This window comes from Narcine bancroftii, chromosome 1 (genome assembly GCF_036971445.1).
Source record: "Narcine bancroftii isolate sNarBan1 chromosome 1, sNarBan1.hap1, whole genome shotgun sequence".
NCBI classification, from domain to species: domain Eukaryota; kingdom Metazoa; phylum Chordata; class Chondrichthyes; order Torpediniformes; family Narcinidae; genus Narcine; species Narcine bancroftii.
The window spans coordinates 15,024,958-15,052,897 of record NC_091469.1 but is presented as its reverse complement, the minus strand read 5'-3'; the positions used below and the strand labels follow the sequence as shown (position 1 = coordinate 15,052,897).

Here is a 27,940-nt window from a genome sequence, read left to right as displayed (position 1 = left end):
TCACATAGAGGATTTATATCTGAATAAAAGCAAGACAATTCAATTTTAAACATACTCTATGGACCTCTTTAAATTGCAACAAACAATGTTGTGCATGAAAGGAGGTCGTGTTAATCAGATTACAAATAGAATCCCACACCTCATCTGGGGACGAAAGATTCAAATCCTGTCCCCAGTCATTCTTGATTTTAACTAATGAGGTTATTCTTAAATCAAGCAAATTATTATAAGTAAGCGATATTAAACTTTTATGAGAAAGTTGTAAATCAAAAGGTCTATCAAATCTCGGGAATTAAATCTCAATTAACATGCAAGTCCTCTAAAGAGTGAATCTCGCCAATCAATATTATTTTTCCATTAATATTTGCTGAACTCGTAATTCCAATGGGAAGATTCACGGACAATTGCAGAACAGTCACTCAACAGCGTTCATTCCATATTCAGAATTGAAAATATTGAAGTCACTGACCATGACTTCTATGCCTGAAGTAGCTATTTTCATCTCCAATCTTTGGTATTATTACACAATACCTTGCTTGTGTTGGTATCCATATATTCCAATAGGTTTGCCAACAAATCTTAATCTAAATGTGTCACTGGAAGTAATCAGAGAGCACAGTCTGTAAAGTTATGCTGTTGGTCGATGCAAATTGATGACCCTTGTTTCATTTCTGATTTACAGTTCTTTTCTCTAATTGATAAATAATTGAAATAACTAAATGCGTCAGTTTAATCGTGAAAATTTTAAAACAAAATGCCTCCTTGGAGAAAAGCAGTCAAGCTTCCTTCAAAATAAGTCGCGTTGAAACCTTTTAAATACGTGTGTGAATTTTGAATAATAAGAAGTAACTCATTCATAACATCAGTAAAAATTACTTTCATTTGAAACCATGACAGGATCAGCAAGATTTTTTTTTACTGCTCGCACTACTTCACAATTCAATATTTTGTTATACCCCAAAAGTAATTTTGAAGCAGACATGAATAGTTTGCGACACTCTTTAAATCTTTATTCTATATCTTCTTTTTCTATCAATCTTGATTTGTCTCAGTGGGAAACTGATGACTCTACTGAACATGTAAGTATACCTTAATTGGACAACTCAAAGCGTCTCGTCTGTTGTTAACTCCTCTGTTTTTCACACATTGTTACTTGCTATTATATTTTTGGTGTGAACTCTTTGCTGATGTGCTGCACTGCATGCACTAACTGGTCTTTACAACCTGTTGAAAGTTTTATTTTGTACTAACGCGTGCATTTTTTTTGATTGAACATTTATTTTGACTGAACACTTTGCATGGATTGCAACACCACCTGTTGAGTTTGGAAAAATGTGTCTCGGGATAGTTAACTTGCAAATTATGATCATTGGGATTAAAGAAATTCACTGTTATGTGCACATGCACACAGCTACTCAGTTTAGAAAAGATTAATACTTATCTGGTTAGTGGTTATTGCAATGCTGAGGCATTTGTTGAAATTTGAAATGACCAGGCATTTTTCATAAAATATTGTTCTGCAGACACAATTCTCACAAATTCATAAGATCTTCGTGACAACAGAACTCCATCGAATAAAAATGCAAACAACGTGAAATATTCAACTGGAAACAGGATGAATAGAGATCTGGGAATTGGCCACTGTATTATGAATGATTCACACAGCCACATTTTTTGGTTGTCTTAAATTTTTGTTGGTAGCAGAAAAAGTATCCACTGCATCATATTCCAGAGAAACCTCATAACCATGCCAGATCTCACAAAGTGATACTGCGACTGAAAACATGACATGGATCTCTATTCCCAGATAGAACTGCTCAGTGTCCCTTCTCACTGGACATGTGAAGATTTTGAGCCCAGCTTTGTTATGTATCACTGAGCTCTGAGTATGGTGGAAATCCAGCATCTCTTTGCTCTTGTAGTGCATTTTAGATTGTCTCCTGCTTCATTCAAAGACTCGTAACTTTATTCCTCCACATCTCTGACTAAATGGTTAACAATACTCACACCATTAAGAGTTGTGGAGGATTAAAGTTTAACACAGTTTTCAGAATCTTTCGGATGATTCATCCTTAATCCAATTCTCATACTCTTTACTGATGTTATTGGTTACCAGCTCCATGTTGTTAATGCAGCTGTATGATCACCAATAATTGATTGGTGCCTCTATTTATTTTAACCAGAAAGTATCAGGGGCTAGATTTTGGTTTTGATGCGAGAGTGAAATCTGGTGGAACCCAGCAAATGCCCATAAAGAGAGAGTACTTTTGTATTGAAAGGAACAATATAAAAATCAGGGTGAAAGATTCACTTCTGCCAGATCAGATCTTGATACACAGAACATCAAACATTACAGCTCAGAACAGGCCCTTCAGCGTCCAACATTTAGCTGACCACAACTATCCAATCCTTCCCTATCTCATATCCATATGACTATATAGGAGACTTTTGAATGTACATAATGCACCAGCCACCACCACCGGCAATGCATTCCAGGCACCCACTACTCACCAAGTTAAAAAAAAATCACTGACGTCTCCCATTAAACTGTCCTCCATTCACCTTAAACGGATGTCCTTGGTATTTGCTGTTGTCGCCCTAGGCGCTGGGTGTCCACCCAATTAATCTTGTATTCCTTCTTGTAGCTACTCTGATTCCTACCAGGATCAAATCTAATTGATTCCTGCTCCATCCCTGGGATTAATTCCTGCTCCATCCCTGGGATTAATTCCTGCTCCATCCCTGGGATTAATTCCTGCTCCATCCCTGGGATTAATTCCTGCTCCATCCCTGGGATTAATTCCTGCTCTTCTAACACTCAGCCATTGAAGACAAAATTGCTGTTCTACTTTAGCAGGAGACACAAGAAAAACGTAATAAATTCTGCCTTTTTTACTTATTTCTTAAAACAAAACAACAAAAAATTTGATTTTACAACCTCACAAGGACCACACTTTAACCCTGAGTTACAGCTTCTGTGCCAAATGTATATTTACTGAATGAAGCTTGTCACTGAGTGTTTAATATACAGAAGATGAAGTGCGTGAAAAAGCAGTGCATTTTAATTGTTGACAACATCTGCTACTCAAAAGGTTAATATATGTTTAACACCAATGCAATTATATTAAATTCAGCACCTCACAATTTACTATATTCCATTATACCTGAAGAGCTGATATGATAGCTTCAAACTCAAACAGATTTTAATTGCTGTGTTTATTTATTTTCTGCATTTTTTTTGTGTGTGCAGGAGATGATTATTTCCGGGCTTTTGCCCGAAACTACCTATTCTGTCACCGTGACAGCTTACACGACGAAAGGAGATGGGGCTCGGAGTAGGGCCAAGCTGGTGGCAACCACTGGTGCAGGTGAGTGGTTTTCAGAGCCAATTATTGGGATGTGAGTATTTGATCCTAACCACTGCATCGATTCAAAACATCAAGATGAGTTGAATCAAAACCTTAGAGAAACACAGTTGGCTGCAGACACTGTGATTGTAGTTAAAAACAGCAAGATGCTGGAGGAGCTCAGCTGGTCTATTCAGCATCTATAGGAAACAAAGATATATTGCTGATGTTTTGGACCTGAGCCCTTCTTCAAGGAAAAATCAGAAAAGACAGAAGCGGGATATACAGAAAGTTTCAGAATTTAATGAATGGGGTGGAATCCAGATCAACAAGAGTTGTTAATTGGATGTAATGCGGAGCTAGGAAGAAATTATCATTTCTGCATGAAAGGAGATGGAATGGAGAGATGCTGGGGAAAGTAAGGGGTGGGGGGAGGTTTTAACGAAAGCCAGAGAAGTCGATATTAATGCCATCTGGTTACAAGTGCTGTTCCTCCAATTTACAGGTGGTCTCAATCTGGCAGTACATGAGACCATGGTCAGACATGTTAGTAAGGGAATGGGATGGAGAATTGAAATGGATGGCCACTGAGAGATCCATGCTATTGAGCCGAGTTTCTCAACAAAGCCATCTCCCAATCTGTGTCCAGTCTCTCTGATGTAGAGGAGACCACAGTCGGAGCACTGGATGCAGTAGATGACCCCTGCATATTTAGAAGTGAAATGTTGCTTCATTCAGAAGAACTGTTTGGAGCCCTGAATGGTGTTGAGGGAGGAGGTGAGGGCCCAAATGAAGCATCTCCTGTGGTCACAGGTGTAGGTACCAAGGGAATGACTGGTAGGGAGGAAGGAGTGGACAAGGGATTCACAGAGGGAGTGGTCCCTGCAGAAGGCAGAAAGGGGAAAATGTGTCTAGTGATAGGATCATGAAATAAATGGCGGATGAAGATGTGTAGGATGCAGAGGCTGGTGGGGTGGTAGGTGAGGACAAGAGGAATCTTATCCTTGTTGTGCATGGGGGTGGAGAGGGCCAGGGCAGATGTGCAGGTAATGGAGGATAAGCAGGTGAATGCCGAGTTGATGGTGGTAGAGGGAAAGCCACGTTGTTTGAAGAGGGAGAACATTTCTGATGATCTGGCATGGAAGTCTTCATCCTGGGTGCAGATGCGACAGAGATGGAGGAATTGAGAGAATGGAATAGAATCCTTACAGGGGACATGTTGGGAAGAGTTGTAGTTGAGATAGCTGTGGGAGTTAGTGGGTCTATAGAAGATGTCTGTCGAGAGTTAGTCTCCTGAGATGGAGACAAAGAGATCGAGGAAAGTGAGAGGGTTGCCAAAGATGGAACAAGTGAATTTGAGGTTGGCAGTTGAAGTGAAAGTTGGCAGCAAAGTGGATGAAGTCAACGAGTTCATCATGGGTACATGAGGTAGAACAAAGTACTCATCGAGGTAGTGGAGGAAGAGTTGAAAGGCCTTGCCTGTGTTGGCTTGAGTGAAATTTTAATTCACTCAGGCTTGGCATATTATTTCCACTTCATTCAACCCCTACCTTCCATTTTGTTTGTTGTAATGAGGGTTTATTGTTATTAATACAATAGACAGATGCACCAAGCTACAGCCAAACAGGTGCGTCAGATGCAGCGACTACAACAGTTTACATTACATTTCCACAATATGCCAAGATTGAAGAAATTATAAATATAAAAGGATAGTTAAATGTTCCAAGCTGCAGTCAGTGGAAGGAAAAGTAATGTGTTACCTGAGCTCCTTCTCACATGGGACATCTTAACCTATATCCATGCAATGGATCGTCTGCACCTCACTCCTACACCCCCCCCCCCCCCACCCCCAGCTCTACTCTGAAATGTTAAACTCCATTTCCACCACCCCTTTCTGAGGAAGAATCAAGGACTCAAAATGTTGACTGGTTTCTCTTCCCACAGATGCTGCTTAACTGAGTTCTTCCAGCAGCTCTGCGTATGGTTCAGATTCCACCATCTACAACTCTTTTTGTGTTAAGCCACCTGGTCTCATTGGTTTAACTGTACACATCAGCATTTGCAATTGATGAGATTGAGAAAGGGTGCATTGCTGGCAATATGGTCTGGTTGTATTCAAATGTCAGAAACTACAAGGCAGTGCTATTTTTGCTTTAATTTGGAGCGAGGCATTCCAAATGTAAATATCCCCCACTTTCCCTGCACCCACACTTACTTAATAATCTTCCTTGCCTTCAAATATGTCAATCATCCAGCACAAGTAGTATTTTAAAATAATTGCTGTAGCTAAATGTCTCCAGAATCATTGGGAATAATTCTGACCTTTGTTTGATTGTGTAAAGCAGGCAATGGCATATCAGTCTCACCTCACACATCTCTCTGAAATGTATTTAATTAAAGTCAGTGGAAATGAAAATGGAAAATGATGTAAATTAGGCTGTCAATTTGTGATCACTCATTTTACATTACCACAGTCAAAGGTAATCCTTCCACTGCCTTCTGTGTGAAGGATATTCAAAGTGATGCCTTGTTCACTTTTCCTGTCTCTTATGAGAGAGACAGTAAGATAGTTTATGAAGAGTGTGGTGTGCTCGATGATATATCATAGATGATTTAACATTATAACCTGCATTTGTGTCTTGTGTAACACCAAGTCCTGCACTTTGTATAGAAGGTAGAGCAAGAATGAAAATATAAAACAATGTGAAGATTGATTTGTCTGGATAGCATGCAGAACAAAGCTTTTCACTCTATCTTGGTTACACAGTTCAATTTATTTCAATTTCTTCCATTAGAACAGTGAATGGGATCCTTGGAGATATAGTTTCTTCAAGGCCAGATGGCATTTCAGGAAAAGATGATTAAGGCCAAAAATGAGCTTTGTATGACCTGAATTCCATTTCGTCCTCTGCCAGCTACACTCCTTCAATCACTGATTTTTCCAAGTTTATGCATCTATTAAGCACCTCTGCTCCCATTCTTGGTTCTTATTTCATGTGTATTCTTCCACATTCTCACCATCTCTCCCCAAATTCTACCATTTAGCCACACACTTAGGGGCAATTCACAGCATCCAGTTACCCAATCAACCCACATAGCAATTATTTTACAATACTACTAGTGCTGGATGATTGACATATTTGAAGGCAAGGAAGATGACATGATCAGAGGATGAACATGGTAGCACTGGTGGTCAGAGAATTACTAGTAACTCTGGCAGTCAATCTACCTGTTGCACCATTCCACAACGTTTTCATGAATGTATCCTGCACTTTTTAAATTGATAAACTCAAGTAATTGAAGTAAAGTAATATGACATCCATCCACATTCAGCATCACGGATGTACAACAATAACAGGTCTATGTTGTTCCACAGATCTGTGGATTGGATTTTGAGGGACAGTAATGATTGAACATCAACCAAGTCCCCCTAGACACCATGGCTGTGAAAACAGAAAAACCAGAATCCTGAATAAAGTCCACATAATTTCCAAAGCCATCAATTTCTTCAACATGCAGTTGAACTGCATCAAACACACACAAGAAATCCAGCTTTAGTTGTACAATTCCAGGCTCAAATCAAAAACCAAATCTAATTGCTTCACTTAACTTCCAAGTATTAAATTGCTTCTTGTCCCATGATACCAGATGGAGCTGGTCATAAACATTTCTAATGTAACAGATCACATAGTTCAGGAAACTAATGAGAACAGCAAACCATAATGTGGTCACTTGCAATTAGAAATGGCCACAAAGTACCTTCTCTGCAAGTTCCTGGAAGGCTTTAAAACCGCTGAACATGTGCATGATTAAGAGAAAATACCACATGTATATTTTGATTTTAAAATGTCATTGATCAAAAGCCATTGATATTTGATGAATGTGACAAGTTCTTGAACTCAACCACATCATTGACTGAAGACATAAACTGTGGGGAAAAAAAAAAACATGGTTCCAGTCACTAAACAGATGAAACAACTTGCATTTCAGCAATAAGTGCAAGACGTGCAACTAAATTACTCAATGTAATTCAGAATCTCAGCCGCAACTGTAAGATCAGCCAATCAAGGAAATTTTTGCTTTTTGACAGTGGTGGCAGGAATTGCACGCTGTTGTTTAAGATCCTGAAATGTCTCCTGAATTAATTAGAGCAACATGATGCACCAGCTCAGTTTGACTTGATTCAACAATGAATGGAGAATGTAATTCGGAGATCAGCCTTTTGTGATGATTTTTCCTGTAATTCTTTTTCTGTTTCTGCTGATTTGTTGCTTCTGGTAGTGGAAGAGACAATCAGTTGGCAGCCAATATTCCATCCATCGATTGAGCTTTTAAACAATCCACTTCACTTTATACACCAGCCCTTCACTGGCAAAGGAGATGGGTTTGGAATACATTGCAACAGCCAAATAATATGTTGATGAAAACTACCCATTCAATTACCAGCTTCAAAAATTACTGCTAGTTGATTTGACTGCACATGAACTGGTCATTGGGCCTGATGTTTATGCTCTGCCCAAGTTTCCTCCTCCTGATTTCATCCAAACCTGGCAGAATGTTTCTGACCCGAAACATCAGCTATTCTCTTTCTCCCATTGATCCTGCTCCACCCACTGAGATTTTGCTCCAACTTCCAGCATTTGCTCTTCCATAACAGCTGCTCAAATTCATCTCTCCTGCCAGCTGCAGTCATCCTGCGTGTTTACTGTTCTGCATTCGATCTGCTCTGGGATACCATTTCTGAATTGGATTTAATCAATAACTATATTTCCATCTCTAATTTGAGAATATACTAATAAATAAAAGCATCTTCACTACCTATTAATCATGTTTTTCTTATTTTGAAGTCCTTTTTGACTACCATTTATTTCAGGGAATTTGAAAAAAAGATTTTGATACCTCACTTACTTATTGTTAATACAAGGGACACCAAAGCTCAGAAGCTATGAATTGAAGTATACTTTTTAAAGAGGTTGCTCAAATATTGTGTAAAGCATTTAACCCCTTCTTCTTTTTGAATATTTTATTGGAGTCAACACATATATGATAATTATAACAGTTAGTATCAAATCACAGTGTAACAGTGTACAAAAATATGTTGATAATGTATAGTAAAAAGGAAAAAAAAACTATTATAAATACTAAAAAAAGCTACAAAGCTTTTCAACCCTTGATTGCTATCTTTATTTCATATTTAAATCTTGCAGGTTTATAACAAATGGGGGCGGGGCGGTTGCAGGGAATAGCACTTGGTTCTCTGGTGATGCCAGTTAATGAACATCTGACTGTGGCCATGTCACCATACAGGTCCCATTCTCTTGAGCATCCCCTGTTGATGCTCGACTTTCAGGCCTGAGAAACAAGAAACTGTTACGGCAGCTACTCTGCTACTGAAAGAACACACAACCAGACACGTTGAGCTCAGTGAGCAGAACTGATTTATTGCAGGCTGCTAGGCTGGACTTGTACTCCTAGCCCGAACCAGGCTGAGAACCGCGCTGGTGGGCGCTGACTTCATAGATAGACAAGACGTGAGTAGACTCTTTCCCCTGAGGTCAGGGGAGGTTGGAACAAGAGGGAATAAGTTAAGGGGGCAAAACTTTAGGAGAAATGTTGGAGGATGCTTCCTCACTCAGAGAGTGGTGGCAGAAAGGAATGATCTTTCAGAGGAGTTAGTTGCGGCAGGGTCCTTTCTGTCATTTAAGAGAAGGTTGGATGTGTACATGGATATGAGGGGGTTGGAGGGTTATGGGCAGAGAGTGGGAGGGGGGGAACTAGTAGAGTTGTTCAAGTGAACCCGTGTGGACTTGAAGGGCCGATATGGCCTGTTTCAGTGCTGTAAACTGTTATATGGTTATATAGTTATATGGGAGTCACATGGTCCCCCAGCGCGGGCTTCTGAGCCCTGTGCTGAGAAGAAGGGGAAACCCCCGACGTCGCCATTTTGGCCGGCTGCCCCACCACGTGGATTACAAGCGGGGCCAATTCACCTGCCTAGTGGTGTGCTGCCATAAAACCACCATTTTCTTAGATAAAACTATGAAGACCATTAAGAGTAACAACATATTATGGGAGTTCAGCCACCAGACTTCAACTAATTAAGTCTTCAACATTACTAAATGACTTAAATTAAATCAGAAAACATCACTTAATTGCTTCACTTAGCTCCCAAGCATTAGATTACTTCTTGACCCATGGACCTTGGTGAAGCAAATCGTAATAAAACCACCAGTGAGACCATAGATGCAAGAAAAAAGTAGAGGGTTATGGATGTGAAAATTTTGTGGAGTATGTTTACACAGGTCGGCACAACACACAAAGTTGCTTCCCTGCGTAGTCCTGAGGGGTTTCTAGCTCCACTGAGTATCCATTGTGTATGTGTTCAATCTGAGGTCATTTGCCCAATGTAATCTATAATGTTGCAGTTGGAAATTAATGTTGGCAATATTGGTTGGTGTGTTGCTCCAGCTCTTCTGATCAGTGATAATACTGCTTTGTCAACTATTATATCAATGATTGTAATATGTTGTATGTTAATCAGGAAACATTGCCTCAGGAGACTTGTTACTGTCTTCCATTTATTCTTGAGTATCTGTCCTGAGGAACATGTAGAAAGACTAGAGATTAAACTCAAGACACCACATTATGGACTGGTTACCAGAAACTGCAAATATTCCTGCATCAATGGATTGCAATTTTACCATAAAAAATTTTTGAATTGTGGGGGCTAATCTCTCTTGGTTTGAAATCATAAACCTCACAAATATTTGTCCTGTTCTGAAAGTGCCAACGTAAGTGGTGAAGAGACTTTAGTTATTATCATTTGGGGTCATTGAGAGTAAAAGTTAGGAATACATGTTGCAACTATATAAGACTTTGAACAGGACATATTTGGAGCACTCTATGCAGTTCTGATTGCCACATTGCAGGAAGGATGTGAAAGCTTTGTGTGGGGTGCAGAAGAGGTTCCTCGTGATGTTTCTTGGATTAGGACAGTATTAGTTATATAAGGAGAGTTTGGTCAAACTTGGAATGCAGTGTTGGAGGCTGAGGAGGAGGGGTAGTGACCTGATAGATGCTCATAAAATTATGAGAAAGACTGTTATGTTCTAGACCAGCAACAATAGAAATTCAACAAGAAAATGGTATTTTCAAAAACAATAATTTTTATTATTAACTATTAATAATGACATTTCTTACCTAACTCTAACTTAATCCCACTATGCGCAATATATATATGTGGGTGTGGGTGTGGGTGTGTGTGTGGGTGTGGGTGGGTGGGTGGTTAATGTAAACCTTCAGTCTCCGAAAGCTTTTGTGTTGAAACTCTAAGTTGTTACTGCTGATCAAAAGCAATAATTAAGTAGGTGTGAGGCATCAGACTTCTCAAAACTCATGAGATTCTTGTCGAGTAGTTTTCAGAGAATTCTTTCTTCATACAAGTGATTTTCCCCTCCTGTATGGAGGTTTCAGTACTTGTGATCTCTCCACAATGATTTCACAAACCCAGGCAAGGGTTGCATGAAGTAACCGCTTAAAAATTGTTATGTTTCAGATGCAAGATTAATTTTGCTTTCATAATCAAAAGTGACCATTTCCAATGGACACAATGAGACTGTCCCCTCTCTTTGAAAGAGACAGTTGGATGTGGCTATTTTCTTCATAAGGAGAACACAAGCAGCCTTTTGTTACTGCATTTCAATCCTGTGTGACCTACAGGATGGTCAAGCACCTTCTTCAATCCTGTGTTACCCACAGGATGGCCAGGTGCCTTTTGCCTTCAGTTTGAAATTAGTTTCTTAATATTCAAAAATGCTTTCTGTCTTGAAGTGTCTTTACCACATGACATGACATCATTCCTACCTTTTGACGTTTATCTCTTCCAAAAGTTTTACAAGTCCGTGCCTCTGATAAGTCTGCTGACCACAAGCAAAATCTGTTTTTGTTTTTATAGATGACATCTGAGTCTGCATTCTAAAAACATAGGTAAACAAGCAAAGAGCCTTTTGTTTAATTAGATGTCCTCCTTGAGCAAACCCATTGTCCTAGATATTCCAATGAACAAACACTTCTGGTTTTATTGGTGTTGCTTACCAGAATTTGCAACTCTGAAAATGGCTTCTCTGAGTGTAATTGTGTGTATTTTTATGTCCAAACCCACAAAAATAACTATACTAAAAAAAAATATATATATATATATATTTTATAACTGAAGATTAAAAATAACACAATTCTGTCACAAGCACAGATGGACAGATTCTTTCTCCAAGACAGCAAATGACAAATACTAGAGGATGTAACTTTAAAGTTAGAGGGGAATCTGTGTCTCAAATAACGTTTCTTTCTTTGATGCAGACATGTAGGTGGACAAACGAAAACATTCTGATTCAATCTCAATTGTCGTTGCAGTTCCTGGGAGGCCAAGGCTTCTGATTAGCCATACACAGCACATTTTAGAGGGGAAAGTTGAAAGGAGATTTGGGAGGTAATCACTAGAGTAACTTTGAAGAAGCCTTAAGACAGACACAAACAGGCAGAGAATGGAGGAAAATTATGTATGTGTTTGGAAATGAGATTAGTTTAGATAGGCACCTGAGTCAGCACAGTCATGGGCTGAACGGCCAGTTCCTGTGACGTGCTATTCCATGTACCTGACTTGTTGGTGGCTGCTAGTTTTAGAAATTTTGCTGAGAGATAATGTCATGAGACTTGTGAAACAATTTTGCAGCACATTTTGAATAGTCTTACACCGGAAGTGGAATCCTGAAACGTCATACAAAGCACAATAAAGAGTATTCTTAAGCAATAGAGTTTTTTTGCATAATATATACATCTCAAACTTGAGTTGGTAGATGAATTAAATTGCAAAAAGCAATCTGCAAGGGAACTCAGCAGGCCATGCAGTGTCAGTGGAGGGAAAGGGAATGCTGACCATTCAGCTCAAAACCCTTAACTGAGAACTCAACACTTCCATTTTCCCAAACTGAAGCTGCCTGATTGGTTGCTGATTGGTTTTTTTTGCCTTAGATCCAAGTATCTGCAGTCTCTTGTGTCTCAAATAACATGTTTCTTTCTTTGATGCAGACGTGCAGGTGGACAAACCAAAACATTCTGATTCAATCTCAATTGTCGTTGCAGTTCCTGGGAGGCCAAGGCTTCTGATTAGCCATACACAGATGAACACAGCTCTTATTCAGTGGCACCCTCCTGTAGAAACCTTCGGACCAGTTATGGGTTATCGCTTAAAATTTGGACGTAAAGATTCCACACTGCTCACGACAATGGAATTCACTGAGATGGATGACCATTACACTGCAACTGATATCCATAAGGGCACCTCTTATGTCTTCAAACTTTCGGCAAAAAATAAAGTTGGCTTCGGTGAAGAGATAGCAAAAGAAATCATAATACCAGAAGACTTTCCAAGTGGATTTCCCCAGAATACGCACGCTGTTAGCTCCTCGGCCACATCAATTGAGCTGAAATGGCAACCTCCAGTTTTGGCAGAAAGGAATGGTTTAATCACTAAATATGTTGTGTTGTACAGAGATATCAACAGCCCAAACAATCCTATCGAGTTCTCTGTGGCTTCACCTGAGACAACTTTGAAGCTTGTCAACCTAAAACCAGACACCACTTATGATATCAGAGTGCGAGCTCATACAAGTAAAGGTCCTGGTCCATATAGTCCTAGTGTTCAATTCCGGACACTGCCGCTAGATCCAGGTAGGATTTGTCTATTTATGTCCTCCTTGATGCAGGTGGGTGACGATATTAGTGAGCTGGGTCTCAAGATTACACGTTATATCTCACTTCTTTGCACCAACTTTGAAGGTAATGTTCTTGAGTCTTAATTTACTTTGGGACTTCCATCCTCAAGTAGCTGCAATCCGTTGAGACTGCTTAATGTTTATAAAGGTAAGTTTTAGACGATAAGATTTTCGGAGATCCAAGTTGATGACTCTGAGTCAGAAAGCAGGATGGAGATCAAGAATCTGGTTGTGTGGTGCCAGGACAACAATCTTGCTTTCAATTTCAATAAGATTCCACCTGCATTGATTTCGCCCATCGTTATTGAATGAAGATCTACCGGGACCAATGCCTGAAGAGGGTGCACAAAATCAGTGAACCGGTGCGGACTCGAAAGGCCAACATGGCCTGTTTCCGCTCCGTACATGGTTATATGGTTTTATGGTTACATGTCATTCAAGATGCAGGTTGAAGAATTGACTCACACAAATAAGAGTGGTGCTACAATCCACACAGAACATTCGAGTGGTCCCATCTAAACTGTCACTCTTCTTCCCTTTTCAGCAGTGTTTGCAAAAAATTTTCATGTTAAAGCTGTAATGAAGACATCAGTTCTGTTAACGTGGGAGATTCCTGAGAACTACAACACTGCCATTCCTTTCAAAGTGAGTTTTTTTTGTGGCCATTGTAAACAAATCTTATGCCATCACTGATAATTGCTGATGTGGATGGTGGCACCCTTTTAGATTGCATAGCTGGTTTGTCACGTGTGCCTCTTGTGGTAGAAATGGCAAGCAAGAACTTTATTGTGCAACTATGTATACCATTTTTTGTTGTCTCCTTAATAAACAATCCATACTTTAAATTGATTCACAATACTGACAGTAATTTCTATCCTTCAATTTCTGATCAGAAAATGAAAGCAATCAGGATTTCTGAGAGGGGTTTCATTTGACTCCTGTGCGTTACCTCCTTGCAAGTATAGTATCAGTTTTCTCATGATTTCACTGAAGATAATGACTCTTTCTATCTGCAAATTGATGGAAGTCTAAATAGATTAGAAAAGCGAGATTGTGCAGAGGAGATTCACCAGCAATTTGTTTAAGTGATCACAAGACACTTAATAGGCTGGGTTTGTTCTCCTTGTGGAGTGGTAGAGGCTGATGGTGGTATGTAGAATTATGAGAGGCTTAGATTGATTAAAACAAAACTTTTCCTAATAAACTAGGCATAGGGGTAAGAGGTTTAGAGAGAATCTGTGAAGAACTTCTTCACCCAAAGAATGATGGGAATCTAGTATGTGCTACCTCAGTGGATAATTAAGGCAGTTATCTCTCACATCAAGAAATATCAGGATGATCACTTGAATCGCCAAGACGTTAAAGGTTATGGGCGAAATACTCGTAGATGAGATAAATGCAAAAAGATACTCTATAGTATGAACATGATGGGTTCAATGGCTTGTTTGTGTGCTGTCTGACCTCATGAAAGAAGTGAATTGGGAGGGAAAGACATTGCATTGAAAGGAGTTGGATCATTACCACTGACTGTTCCAAAACTAGTTTGGTACTAATATCGTCATTGTAAAGATATATTCATGATTGCAAATAAGTTGAGGTTAACAATATTGGTGAGAGGATAGCTTGGTAAATCATAGCAGTCTAACCATAAAGTGATTAGAAGAAGTGAATGAAGGACAATCCAAAGGAGGGAATAATGATCCCATGAATGAGCAGATATTGGAAACATTCTGAAAATTATGTTTGAAAACAAAAGAGAAAAAATATCAAATACAGTATTATTATTTTGCAGAAAGAATGATTTTTTTAAAAATCAAAGCAGAATGCTTATCGCCAAGTGAATTATAGAACTGGCAACAAAATATTGAAGATTCTAAATTCAAAGAGAATCACTGGGAGATTTGACGAAGGGTAACAAACTGGAAATAAAAAGTTATCTGCTGGAGGAACTCAGCAGGTCCTGCTGCGACAGTGGAGGAGAAAGGAACTGCCCACATTTCAGGTCAAAATTGTTCATTGAGGCTATTTGTGGTGAACTGATCTCCTGAGATGGAGTTTGAGAGGTCCAGAAGGGACAGGCAGGTGGACTGAATGATGGTGGAAAATAGGAACAGAAGTTGCGAAATATGCAAGCTCTGTGAGAGTGCAGGAATGCACCAATGCATTTGTCAGTGCACTGGACAAAGAATTGTGGCAGTGTGTTTGCGCAGGAGTGAAGCAAAGACTGTTCCTCGTATCCCACAAAAGGACAAATAAGCCTTGGGCCCATGCGAGTGCCCATTGCAATATATTTGATTTGGGGAAAGCAAGTGGAGTGAAGCGAAGTTGTTAATTATGAGGAGAGTTCGAGAGCCGAAGAGTTCTGCAGCATGGAAACAGGCCCTCCGGCCGAACATGTCCCTGCTGACAAAACTAGTCCAATTTGCCTGAACCTTTCCTTCTGAACCTTTTCTGTCCATATACCTGTCTGAATAGCTTTTAAATGTTACACTTATCCCTGCCTCTACCACTTTCTCTGGCAGTTCAGCCTATAGAACTGCCACTGTCTGTTGAAAAAGGTGCTCCCTCAGCCAACTTTTAAACCTTTCTTCTCTTGGTCTTAAATCTATGGCCTCTAGTTTTACATTCCCTTACCCTCGGAAAAAGCATATGACTATTCACCCTGCTCGTGATTTTATAAACCTCTCTCAAGTTTCTCCCCCCCCCCCCCACCACCCCACACACGCACACACACACACACACACACACACACACACACACACACACACACACACACACACACACACACACACACACACACACACACACACACACACACCTACCTCTGCTTGGTTTCCTATATTCCAGGAAGAAAATTCCTATCCTATCAGGCCACTATAATTCAAACCTGACCATCGTGGCCAAGCAGGCGACTGTATTGGTGGAAATACACAATGTGGCTTCACTGAAGAAACCCAATGCAGATCAAAGCACTTGTGTTCAGTCCATGGGAGTAACCCTGGTATTTCTGATTGCCTGGCACTTTAATTCCCCATCCTACTGCCACTTTGACATCTCTGCTTGTGGCCCCCTGCTTTATCCCGCTGAAATCCAGCTCATGCTTGAGAAACAGCACCTTTTCTTCCATCTGGGCTCAATGTAACTTTCAGGTCTCAATATCCAACTTTAGGTAACTCACTCTTTCTTTCTGCTTGTGTCAGAACTTTTGTTATTTTGTCTCCATTTCCCCATTATATTTGTTGAAGCTAGTTTGCCGGGCAAATCCACATTGCACTGCCTTTCCTTTGTCAATACATTATACAGATAAAGAAGCTTAACACTCCTATCTGCTGCCTATCATTCCTATGAAGTTATCTGTTTTCACCGTATCAGAGTTATTTGCTTTTTTTATTTGATCAGAGATATTCCCTTTGTCCACCCCTCCTTCCCCACCCTCTCTAAAACTGAATACTAGCCTCATATCTCATTTTCCAACTCCAATGAAAGATTCCAGACCTAAAACATTAACTCTATTTCTCTATCCAAAGATGCTGCTTGACCTGCTGAGTGTTTCCAGGGTTTTCTATTTTTAAAACTTTGAGGTGATCTGGCAGAAATATATTTCTAAAAATGTGCATGGTTTGCTCGGGGTTGATGTGGAGTGAACGTCTCTGCTTAGGAGCAACTAAAGCAAGTAGTTGAGGTAATGGGGTTATAAGAAGCTGCTTCTTCATTTGGGGAATTGGACTTGTTTTCCATGGAATGTGGCCAATGTGGAAAGCTGCTTTCCAAAGGGGGCAAGATTAGGAAACTGTTCAAAAGTTGTGGTGAGATAAAACTCCATCGCAGACTAAATGGGGCATGGTCTTGGTTTTCTCCAGAATAGCCTATGCAAGCATTGAATTGCTTCCCTTTTACTTTGGTTAGGATTTGTTGCATGGTTTAGTATTTTTGCATCATGCATTTGAAGTTTGGTGGCCCAAAATTTCCTCAAAATCCTGGCAGTCTTGCCTCTGTTATCCTTGCAACTATGAGGAAATACCACATACATGAGGGGTTGCTGTCCAGGTTGACAAAACTGACCATTCACGGGTCAAGGCAGTGGGGAGAGCTGACTGCCTGCCTGTCTTTTGTGGTTAGGTCCAGGCACATACGGAGTTGGAGCGGCAACACGTGGTGTCCGAGGGAATGGTGGCCGACTTCAGGGAACAGTGGGCTCCCCTCAGGAGATCACGTGTTTAGTTGATGATGAAAATCTTGTTTTAATTTGATGTGTAATACTGTGTAATAGAGAGGTGGTCGTAATTACTGTTTCTCACGGTTTTGTTGCCACATGTTATGGTGGTTTTTGGTTTTAGTTGTAGCTATGTGTGTTTTGTATTTGTAATGTTGTAGTTTGAATGAAGTTTGTATGTTTAATTAAAAAGAAAAGTCCAAGCCCCAGTCTTCTGCAGAACTAATCACTGCTATCAAGATCAGTGCACCTGGGTGCTGGAATCTTCGCAGAGTCCAGCAGTTGGCTGCAAGCTTTTAATTGTTTCCCAGTAAGCATGCTGCGTTACTGTCCATTTAATCCACAGCAGATTAGACTGCATTCTTCTTCATGGGGACAGGAACAGCTGCAAGGGAGGAAAGTAAACTTCAGTTAATGTGTGTGATTTTGTTTTAGTTGATTGAGATCATTGAAATACTCTTCATTGATCATTTATGGTTTTATGTGCCCTAGTTTTAAATAACTTCTTTTAAAAGTTTAATGGTATGTGTACTCATTATTTAGTTGTGAACATCAGAGACATTCAGAAATATTTAAGCGATTTGACAGCTTTGACAGCTGTTTCAGCCTGATGGCACCATTTCCTCAGCTGCCAGAGCATGTCGGTAAGATTCACCAACTGAAGGACTTGCCTTGTTGGTTGGATCAGGGGGTCAGCTTCCTTGAAGAAGTTCCCACCAGAGGATCCACTGAAGATGAGAGCAGACTAGACAGGGAAATGATTGCAGACAAATGTGAGACTTTGGTTGAGCCCTGACCATCATGTGATCCTTCCTCAGAATTGGCCTGCATCGGAAAGGTTAACAGGCCTCTGCTTCCAGTGTGATGGACTAGTTGTTGTTTATCAGCAGTTGTTATTGTGCTTCAGATTATACAACAGCTGCAGTCCACTTTCCAAAAAAGAATACTTATTTCACAAATGTCTCTGGTTGCTATGTTAACAAATGAGTTAATAGAGTCATACAGAAAAAAATTTCCCCTTTTGCCTATCCCTTCTAAACACATTTGCCAGAACTTGGTCTGAACCTTCTTGACCTTGGCATTTCAATCTCATTGAGAAACTTTTCAAACGTTGTATATTTTTGGTTCCACCAATCCCTGAAGTACAGACATCCAGCTTCCAAATATTCTTTGAGAGTAAAAAAAAATCTTCCTCAGATCCCATTGACCTTCTATCCTTGACCTCAAAGCATTGGCCATCAAGTTTTAGACACCTCATAGAGACAGAACAAGGCTCTTTGGCCCACCATGTATTTATTGACCATCAAGTATTCATCTAGATTAAAACAGAAGTAACCACAAGTAAAAAAAAATATATATTCATCTATGCTAATAGCATTCAGTAACACTTAGTCCACAGCAACACTATGTATTAGCAATTGAAGTGTTCATTCAGATGCTTCTTGAATATATTGACAATAGCTGCCTCAAGCAGTATGATGCAGATTGCACTGACCCTCTGGATGAATATTCTCCCTCAGATCCCTTCTAGTTCACTATAAACATTCACTCTCTAGTCTTAGGCAACTCTGCTTCTGAAAAAAAATGTATCTTTCTTGATTCCTTATCGAGGTCTCTCGTAATATTGAAAGCCTCTATCAGGTCTCCCTTTAGTGACCTGCAGTGGAGATTCACCAGTACGTTGCCTGGAATGAAGCATTTTATTATGTAGTGAAAAGGCGAGAATTTGTAAAGGAGGGTGAGGGCAGGGACTGAAGCATACAGACATTTGAGGGGAGAAAGTTTAGAGGGGAATGGTTTTAATGTGAGTGAAGGTTTAGAGGGGTATGGGTTTAAGGTGAGGGTCAAAGATATCACAGTCGCATATTTACCTTCGTCAGGCGCAGTGTTGGTCGCCGCTGATGACATAGGGATGTGACACATGGGGTTAATAGTGCACATGTGCAGGTGTGTTAAGCGTCAGTATACGGTTGATGAATTTCAGATACAGGAGTAGGAGAGTGAGAGCCTCAGGATCATGTGTGTGGCAGTGAGCAACTGAGAAGGTAGAGGAATTTAGCTTGGTGGTATTTGGGGAGTTGAACAATGCAATGTGAATAATAAAGGAAGTCGACTTCATGGTGTGGTTAAAGAAACGAGTGAGTCTATTCTTTATTTGTTTGTAAGCTATGGTAAGTCCGTGCTGGTACAATCGGTGACCCTGTGAGTTCATAATACCTTCCAGTTTAAAATGGATAATGATGAGGATAAGCCCCTTACAGGAACAGTTGGGAAGGTCAAACTGAAGATTTCCCCTCCTTTTTATTAATAATGCACCAGTTTGATTCATGCTCCTCGAAGCATGCTTCTCCTCCCTCAGTGTGATGAGCCAGAAGATGAAGTACGGTTTTCATGTCGAGCGTCTTCCAGAGCAGATCGCCCGTGAAATGGAGGATGTCTTAGTGGATCCTGATGGTAATCTCCCATGCGACATGCTTAAGGTGGCTATTCTGCAGCATACTCAGCAATCTAGGGAGACTCATGTTGACCAATTACTAGCTGATGACTGCCTAGGTGATAGGCAACCATTATAGATGTTGATGAGGTGGTGCAGGCCAGCTGGAGCAGACCCTCTCAAAAATAATTTTTGGGAATTTTTAGAGGTTCCTTAGATGTTTACCTCATCACGTTTGAGAGCATTTGATAAGCGTCTTCCGAATGTCTACCTTTGATTAGTTGGTGGGTCATGCTGCCATCACCGGATCAGCTCTGGTCTCCATCTTCAAGATGGGACCTTGGATGAATCAAATGTAAAGTTAGTCTGTGATTAATGGCAGGTGGTGATGCATCTACGTGGAGCGAACATTTGCCCATGGTTCTCCTTGAAGTGCGTCTGCTGTTAAAGCAGATCTTGGATGTTCTGCAGCAGAGGTAGTGTGTGGCACTACGTTGACCTTGCCAGGCAAGTTTGTGAATCCGAAACCAATTACAACACTCTATGATCCAGCTAGTTATATTGATCATCTTTAGGAAAACATGAGATTACTCTGACCTACTCCTATGCGGAAGGTGTCACCTGCAGTGTATGTGCTGAATGATCTACAACATTGTACTCATATGTCCCTTCAGCATGATGTTGTTCACAGACCACTTCAGCCTGTTTACAATGGTCCTTTTAAGTTCTTACCATGCCACCCATGATCGATATGATCAATAGGAATGAAAAAGCTGACACGGTCTCTATCGACAGGTTGAAGCCAGGTATATATCGGTGGTCCATGTTCTGCATCGGAGCCAAAGCCAGAGGACCAGACACACCCTTGCCAATCGGACATTGCGTCGCCTGTCTTGAACTATCATACAAGGTTGGGCTGACCTGTCAACCCTCTGGACCGTTATGTAGTAGGACAGTTCCAAATAGTCACCATCTTGCATAGCTTGGAGGCTTGGGGGGGGGGGGGGGGGTGCAGTGCTGTTGTGGTCACACACTTACCTTTGTTGTGAGTGGTGCCGGCCGATGATGATGATGTAAATGATGCGACGCGCATGAGAAATGGTGTGCATGTGCAGGTGTAATAAGTGTCAGTATAGGAGTGATGGATCTCAGACTCAGGAGGAGAGTGAGAGTGTCAGGATCACCCTTGTGTGGCAGTGACCCAATGAAAAGGTCAGAGGAGTTTAGCTGGGTGGTGTTTGGGCAGATGAGGAATGCAATGTTGTGTCCAGTGAAAAATAAATAAAGTCGACTTCATGGTGTGGTGAAAGACACAAGTGAGTGTATTCTCTATTTGTTTGTAAGCTGTGGTAAATCAGGGCTGTTTATTATGAGCTCCATTTTAGTAAAATGAGATTATCACTGTAAGGGATAGTATAGACAGGAGGAACTGAATGGTCACAGTTAACATTTCACACAACACAAGTCACAGTCCAGTGACAATTTGATACATTGAAAGAACTGAGTCGTCACAGACTGTTCCAGAATTCAGTACATTTGCAAGGGAGAACCATTCTGACTGTTGAGGAGAAAGCAGCTTTTTGAAGCAGCTCTTGTGGCCAGCCATTTTTGTGGAATTCAGAGCAAAGCGTGCTCTGTAAATTACTGAGTCTTTTTGGTGGATTGATCTGTGCTGGAGGGTCTTTTGGAAAGAAAAGTTATTCATTTTGATGGTGACTAACAGTGAAGGTCACTTGGAGAGATCGGTGCCAGGGCTTCTTGGAGACCATCAAATTCAAGTCTTGCCTACAAAAGGACCAGGAGTATTATTACCACAACTCAAAGGTCATGCAAGGAGAGTTTGCGGGTCTGTAGCAGCCAAAACTCCAGTCTTCCCATCAGTTCATATATATATATATATATATATATATATACGCACTCACTCACTCACTCTAGTACACCTGTCCACAGTTGAGGATAGATCTAGTGTTAAGGGTAGCTTAAAAGTTAAGACTAAGGTTTAAGAGTTAGAAATAAAATTAGTGTTTTAAAATTAAACACTGTCTGGTCCATTGTGTTGCTCATTACGCGCGATTCATAACATGTTACAAAGGTTTAGAGAGATGCAAATTCAAGGCGACGAGGGATAGTTTACAGGGGTATGGGTTTAAGATGACGGGAGAGGTTTTAGAGAGCTATGGGTTTAAGGTGAGGGGTGTGAGTTTAAAGTGAGGGGAGAAAGTTTAGAGGGGTATGGGTTTAGGGTGAGTGAGGGTTAGAGGGATATTGGTTTCAGGGGTCAGGATTTAGAGAGGTATGAGTTTAAGATGGGAGAAGGTTTAGGGGGTGTGGGTTTAAGGAGAGGGTCTGTGTAGAGGGGTGTGGGTTTAAGATGAGAAGGTTTAGAGGAGTATGAGTTTAAAATGAGGGTAGAAGGTTAAGAGGGGTTTTGGTTTAAAGAGATGTGGGTTGAAATGAGGCTGAAAGGTTTGGAGGGGTATGGGTACAAGGATGGTGGGCTTCAAAGGGATCTGATGAATGTTTTCACCCAGAGGGTAGATGGAATATGCAACTGAGGGAGTGGAGGAGATATTCTGACAACATATCTCAAGTCTCTGAACGAGCACTTGATTGACCAAGTCCAAATGCTAAAAAATAGAATAAGTGTTGTCGGGAACGTTATGGTCGCTATGTAACTTGAACTTTACAGACAATTTGATCCATCGAAGTAACTCATGTTGCAGACTAGTGTTCAGTGTTCCTGACTTTGAGATGTCAGTGGTGAATTCAGCAAATACAAGTCCTCAGGTCAGGTGCTGGACCTCCCCTCCAATGTTTCACTGAAGGATCAGTGACGCTGTAGAGAGTTGGGTAGACCAAGGTGACATTCAGATTCAGTACATCATTCTTATGTACAAAGCTTAGAATAACAGAATTACACAGCAAGGAAGATGGTCGTTTGGCCAATCCATCCACGCGACCAGATTGTCCAAATGAAGAGGTCTCATTTGCCTGCATTTGTCCCTTATCCCTGCAAACCTGGGAAGGTTTCCCCCTTAAGTCCCTTCAAAATCTTCCCTCCTCACTTTAAACTAGTTCTAGACTCCCCTACTCACTGAAACAGACAGTAGCCATTCACCTAATCTTTGCCCTCGTGACTTTGTATACCTCCATAAGTTCACCCATCTGCTTTCTACGCTCCAGGGAAATAAATTCCAGCCTATTCACCCTGTCCATACAACTCAAGACTTCTCACAGTAACATCCTCATGAATCATTTCTGCTCCCTTTCCAGCTTTATGAAATCCTCCCTGTACTTGGGCGACTTGGATTGCCCACAATACTCCAAATAGGGCATCACAAACATTTGATATCATGCTGTCCCAACTCCTGCACACAATGCCCTGACTGATGAAGGCAAACGGACCCAACACTTTCTTCACCACCCTCCCACTCTGTCTTGATATAGAGTATTATAGGTTAAAAACTGTCTTAATGTTGGGGTAAATATGGTTGACAAGAAAAATAATCCTGCTCTTGGGACCTGTATTTAAATAGTCGGGTATAGGACAGATGGGAATTTTGGGATTATAATCATGTCAGTAATTTCAGATAAGCATCAATTACACAAATGCATACCATGTTATTTCATTGTACATGTCTGAGCATGTTCCAGCCATTCTGTTATTCGAATAAATTTAAGTATCTCCATTATTAAGTGATATAGTTGCTAATCTACAGAAAATCATATTTTGTTTGGGCATTTTCTTTTCTCCTGGTAAATGCAAGGAATAAGGATATTCTTTCTTTTTAACAGAGCATTTTACTACCTCCATGGTTATTGTGCAGTGAAGCACCTGGATCTTCTGGTTGGTCACTCTTAAATACTGGCCCGGAACTTGTTGAGTTTTGTCATTATTCCAGTTGAAACTGATGGAAAATTTGGGACTCCAGTGCGAAAGAGGTTGTCACCTCCAATTTCCAGTCTGCTGCTGGACCCCAGATCTGCCATCAATTAAGCTGTGAAATTGGCTCAAAAATCCTGACCAAGTTCAGTGAGGACTAGCGATATGACATTTTTGGCAGAGACTAGAAGGGCTGAATGGCCAGATTTTTTCTGTGCTGTAGTGTTCTATGGTTCTAAGTTGGACAGTGACAAGAATTGTTAGGTCTGCTTTGTTCATGAATGAGTGAGACAAACACCAGGCTGAGTCGAAATCAGGGTTCTTTGTTCTTTATTACCGGATTGTAACACTTGCGACTAAACATGTTAGTCGGAGAATGCATTCTGCCGTTATCAGCAAAATGGTGATTTTTTATACCCTTGGATATGTGCTTAGAACATCATCATATCATTACTTGTCCAATGACTAAAACTGTTGCTATCCTTTCCCTGCTAGCTTCCTGCCTCTCAATCCATCAATGTCTCTCTTATCTTGTAAGTACAAGGATGCATTCACATCTTGTTACTGCCCCGTACATTCCCATCTCATGATGTTTTACCTTACAGAGTGAGGACACATCCAAATCCGACCATCCTTTATGAATGCTACAGAGCTCAGAAATCACAGTGCAAATTAGCTTTCCCCTCAATACTCTTTACTCTGCCTCATTCATTTACGCCATGCACTGGGCTCATACAATTTGATAATCTATGATGCTATGTTTAATTAACCTTCACCTCTTCAGAGAAAAGTAAATAAACCAATCGATTCTCATCTTGGTTGAAATATTTCATGTTTCCCACTTCTAATGGGGACACATAAGTTTCTTCAGTTTCTCACTCCCAGGATTGTCTCAGATCTATTTGAAGTACTCTTTACGATTGCTAACGTTTGATGTGTGAAATAATTGCAGTTACTTATAATGCAATCACTCCAGTGTCATTTTATGCAAATTAATGTTGTGAGATGGAAGACGAACATGTCACATCTCTTTCCCATGCTCCTCTGTGACCACCAAAGCACTGATGCCTGTCCAGATGTAGTTCAACCAATCTGTGCTATAAGGTTGAAGTTCTCTCTACAACTAGGTAAACCAAATGACATGAATGTCGATCTTTTTTTTCTAATTTTCAGTGATTCCTACCCCTATCTGGTCCCACTCTTTCCATCTTATTTTCCTACTCCTATATTTGTTTTCTCCTCATGCTCACTCTTCTTCCCCTGCTCTTCCTTGTGCTCTCACCCTCCACTTGTCTCTTCAACTCTCACACCTTCTGATCTGTACCCTTTCACCTCTGGGCCCCTCCTCAGTGTGATGCCTCTTTTAGATTTGTATTTTTCCTTTCTATTTTGATCAAGGTTCAAGTTTCCTTTGATTGTTGCATAATAATTTGTCATGAACAAGTCAAAAAAATTGTTTTGCAGTAGCATCATAGGGCAAATGTTCATATAAACTACCTTACAACAATAAATGAAAATTGAGCGCGAAAAGTCAAAGTAAGGCAGTATCCATTGATTATTCAGAAATCTGATGGCAGCGGGGAAGAAGCAGTCCTAGCTCTTGTACCTTTTTCCCAATGGTAGCAGAGTGAAGAGGGCATGGCCTGAGTGGCGGGGGTCCTTGAGGATAGAGCTGCTTTCTTAAAACATTGCTTCATGTAGATGTCCTTGATGAAGTGTATTATACATGACATATTTCAACATTCGTCTGCTGTAAACCAAAATAAAGGATCACCATGAGAATTGCCTGGAACTCTTAACAATACTAGAAAGAGAAGCAAAAGAGAGTCCCTGGATTTGCTTTCAGTGCTCCCTCGGCTTCTGCAGCCACACAGACTCCTGTTCAAACCATTGACAACCTGAGTCCCACTCCATACCTTTGATAGGATCAGGAAGTCTTCAGTGCTTGAGGCCCTTCAGGATCCTTTCTTGCCTTCAGCACCTTCTTGAATCCCCAGTTATGATGCTAGGTTCCCATGAGCCAGTCTCCACCGGCCCATGGCTTGTGTGGATTCTTTGACTGCAAGTAATCAACAGCTCGCAGCCTGTGTGTCTCTTTCAACTGTTGAGCCCCTCGCTGGTTAGCTGCTGTGGTCAATGTCCTGAAAGGTTGTCTCATATTCTATATTCGCTCCTTTAACAGGCTGTTTAAAACCAGTACAGTGACGTTAGTAAAACAGCTGGGCAGTAGGATCCTCTGGAGCAGCAATATCTTCACTCGCTGCTCTACTGGATCTGCACCAGCGTCACTGCTGCCATTTCAACTGCTCTGCCTTTTTTTTTCTAGTCATGATAAAGGTCCCAACCTGAAATGTAAACTAAACATTTCTATCAATGGAGGCAGGCATGTGTACCTATATGGGCCCGAGCTACGTCTACCTTTTAGTTCGCGACATGGAGCAATCCATTCTGCAAGCCTACACATACAAGGTTCCTCAACTCTATCTCCACTTCATTGATGACTACTTTGGTGCTGCCTCATGCTCACATGATGAGCTCATCAACTTCATCCACTTTGCTGCCAACTTCCACCCTGACCTCAAATTCATTGGCGTGGCCCATCTCGAGCAACACTCTCCCCTTTCTCAATCTCTGTCTCCATTTAAGGAGACACACTTTCAACAGACATCTTCTATAAAACATTTTTTGAGGAATCTTGCAAGGAATAGATTGAAAAAGATATTGAATTCGAGGAAAGATATTCACTTTAATACAATTAACATATCCTCTTAATGTTATAGGTAAATCTTTTCAAATCATACTTAATTTTAGACAATAAAGGTAAATAATTAAGTTCCTATAAATGATTATAATTTCTATCTATCTTAATATCTAAATGCGTAATCTGATCACTTAAATTTGACAAAAAGCTAAAGGCATGATTTCACTCTTTTCCCAGTTAATTTTATAACCTGATACTTCACCATACTGCTCCAATCTATCATGCAGACTCCCCAAAGATTTCAAAAGTTGCATTAAATATATCAAAAGGTCATCTCCAAACTTATCATGAACAATCATTTTTTTTTTCAAAATAAACAGATATCTTCTATAAGCCCACCAACTTTCACAGCTTGTAAAAGTGCACTGAAATCCTGAAGGAACTCAGGGAATCTTTTCAGCATCTATAAAAAGCAAAGATATATTGCCGACATTTTGGGCCTGAGCCCTTCTTCAAGGAATAAGCACAAGGAACCAGAAGCAGAAATCTCAGAAAGACTCAGAATGCCGGCTGGGGTAGGAGGAATCCAGGCCAACAAAAGGTGTTAATTGGATATGATAAGGGACAAGGTAAGAATTTATCATGTTTGTGTGAAAGGAGACTGCGAAAAGGGAGAGACAGCTGGGGGAAGGCAACGGGTAAATAATTGGGGAAGTTTAACAAAAGCCAGAGATCGATATTAATGCAATTGGTTGGAGGGTGCTCAGTTGGAAGATGAGGTGTTGTTCCTCCAATTTACAGGTGGTCTCAGTCTGGCAGTGCATGAGACCAGCAAGGGAATGCGATAGAAAATTGAAATGGGAGGGCACTGGGAGCTTCGAGAACCAACAGCAGTGCTTTCCCTTTCATCACCCATAGCAGAGCCTTTTGTCTTTTCCAAGAACGCTTCGTAGCCCATCGCCTTCATGTTGGCCCCCAGCAGTTATCATCCAGAGAAACGACATGTGCTGAGGTCATCAAAATGTATCTCGCTATCTCCTCTGGATACCTATCTTTGTTCTCTTAATTTTCTGTTTCTGTTTGTGGCATTCAGTTGCAGATGAGTTTTTAAAAACATAAGAATTAGGAGCAGGAGTGGGCCATCTGGCCCATCAAACCTGCTCTGCCATTCAATTAGATCATAGCTGATCTGATGATATACTCCTCTCCATCTACCTGCCTTTTCCCCATATTCCTTAATTCCCCTGCAATATAAAAATCTATCCATTCTTATCTTAAATAAATTTACTGAGGTAGCCACTGCTTCAATGGGCAACAAATTCCATAGATTCACCACCAACTGAGGAAAGCAGTTCCTCGTCATCTCCATCCTAAATTTACTACCCCAAATCCTGAGGCTATGCTCCCAAGTTCTAGTCTCTCCCACGAATGGAAACAACTTACTTATCTCTGTTTTATCTGTGCCTTTTATAATTATATCCATTTCTAAAGATCCCCTCTAATTCCTCTAAATTCCAGCAGGTATAGTCCCAGATGCCTCAATTTCTCCACAGAGGTTAGCCCCTCATCTTTGGAATCAACCTGGTGGACCT

The 27,940-nt window shown here is 40.6% G+C and overlaps 1 protein-coding gene and 1 long non-coding RNA gene across 14 annotated transcripts in view; one reads left to right on the top strand and one right to left on the bottom strand.

Moving 5' to 3' along the window:
* LOC138755303 (receptor-type tyrosine-protein phosphatase delta) overlaps positions 1-27,940 on the top strand; it is a 1,191,445-nt gene that overhangs the window by 472,644 nt on the left and 690,861 nt on the right. For 9 of the 13 annotated variants that reach the window (XM_069921133.1, XM_069921060.1, XM_069921119.1 and 6 more), the window contains 3 exons: positions 3,251-3,368; positions 12,486-13,073; positions 13,662-13,762. In XM_069921133.1, the coding sequence (XP_069777234.1) occupies positions 3,251-3,368; positions 12,486-13,073; positions 13,662-13,762 (807 nt within the window). The remainder of the gene's footprint in view (positions 1-3,250; positions 3,369-12,485; positions 13,074-13,661; positions 13,763-27,940) is intronic. The other 4 variants (XM_069921109.1, XM_069921125.1, XM_069921148.1 and 1 more) reach the window with 2 other exon arrangements.
* The window catches only part of LOC138755347 (uncharacterized), a 40,483-nt gene continuing 30,177 nt past the window's right edge, over positions 17,635-27,940 (bottom strand). The window contains exon 3 of the long non-coding RNA XR_011352217.1: positions 17,635-17,715. This is a non-coding gene — a long non-coding RNA (uncharacterized lncRNA). The remainder of the gene's footprint in view (positions 17,716-27,940) is intronic.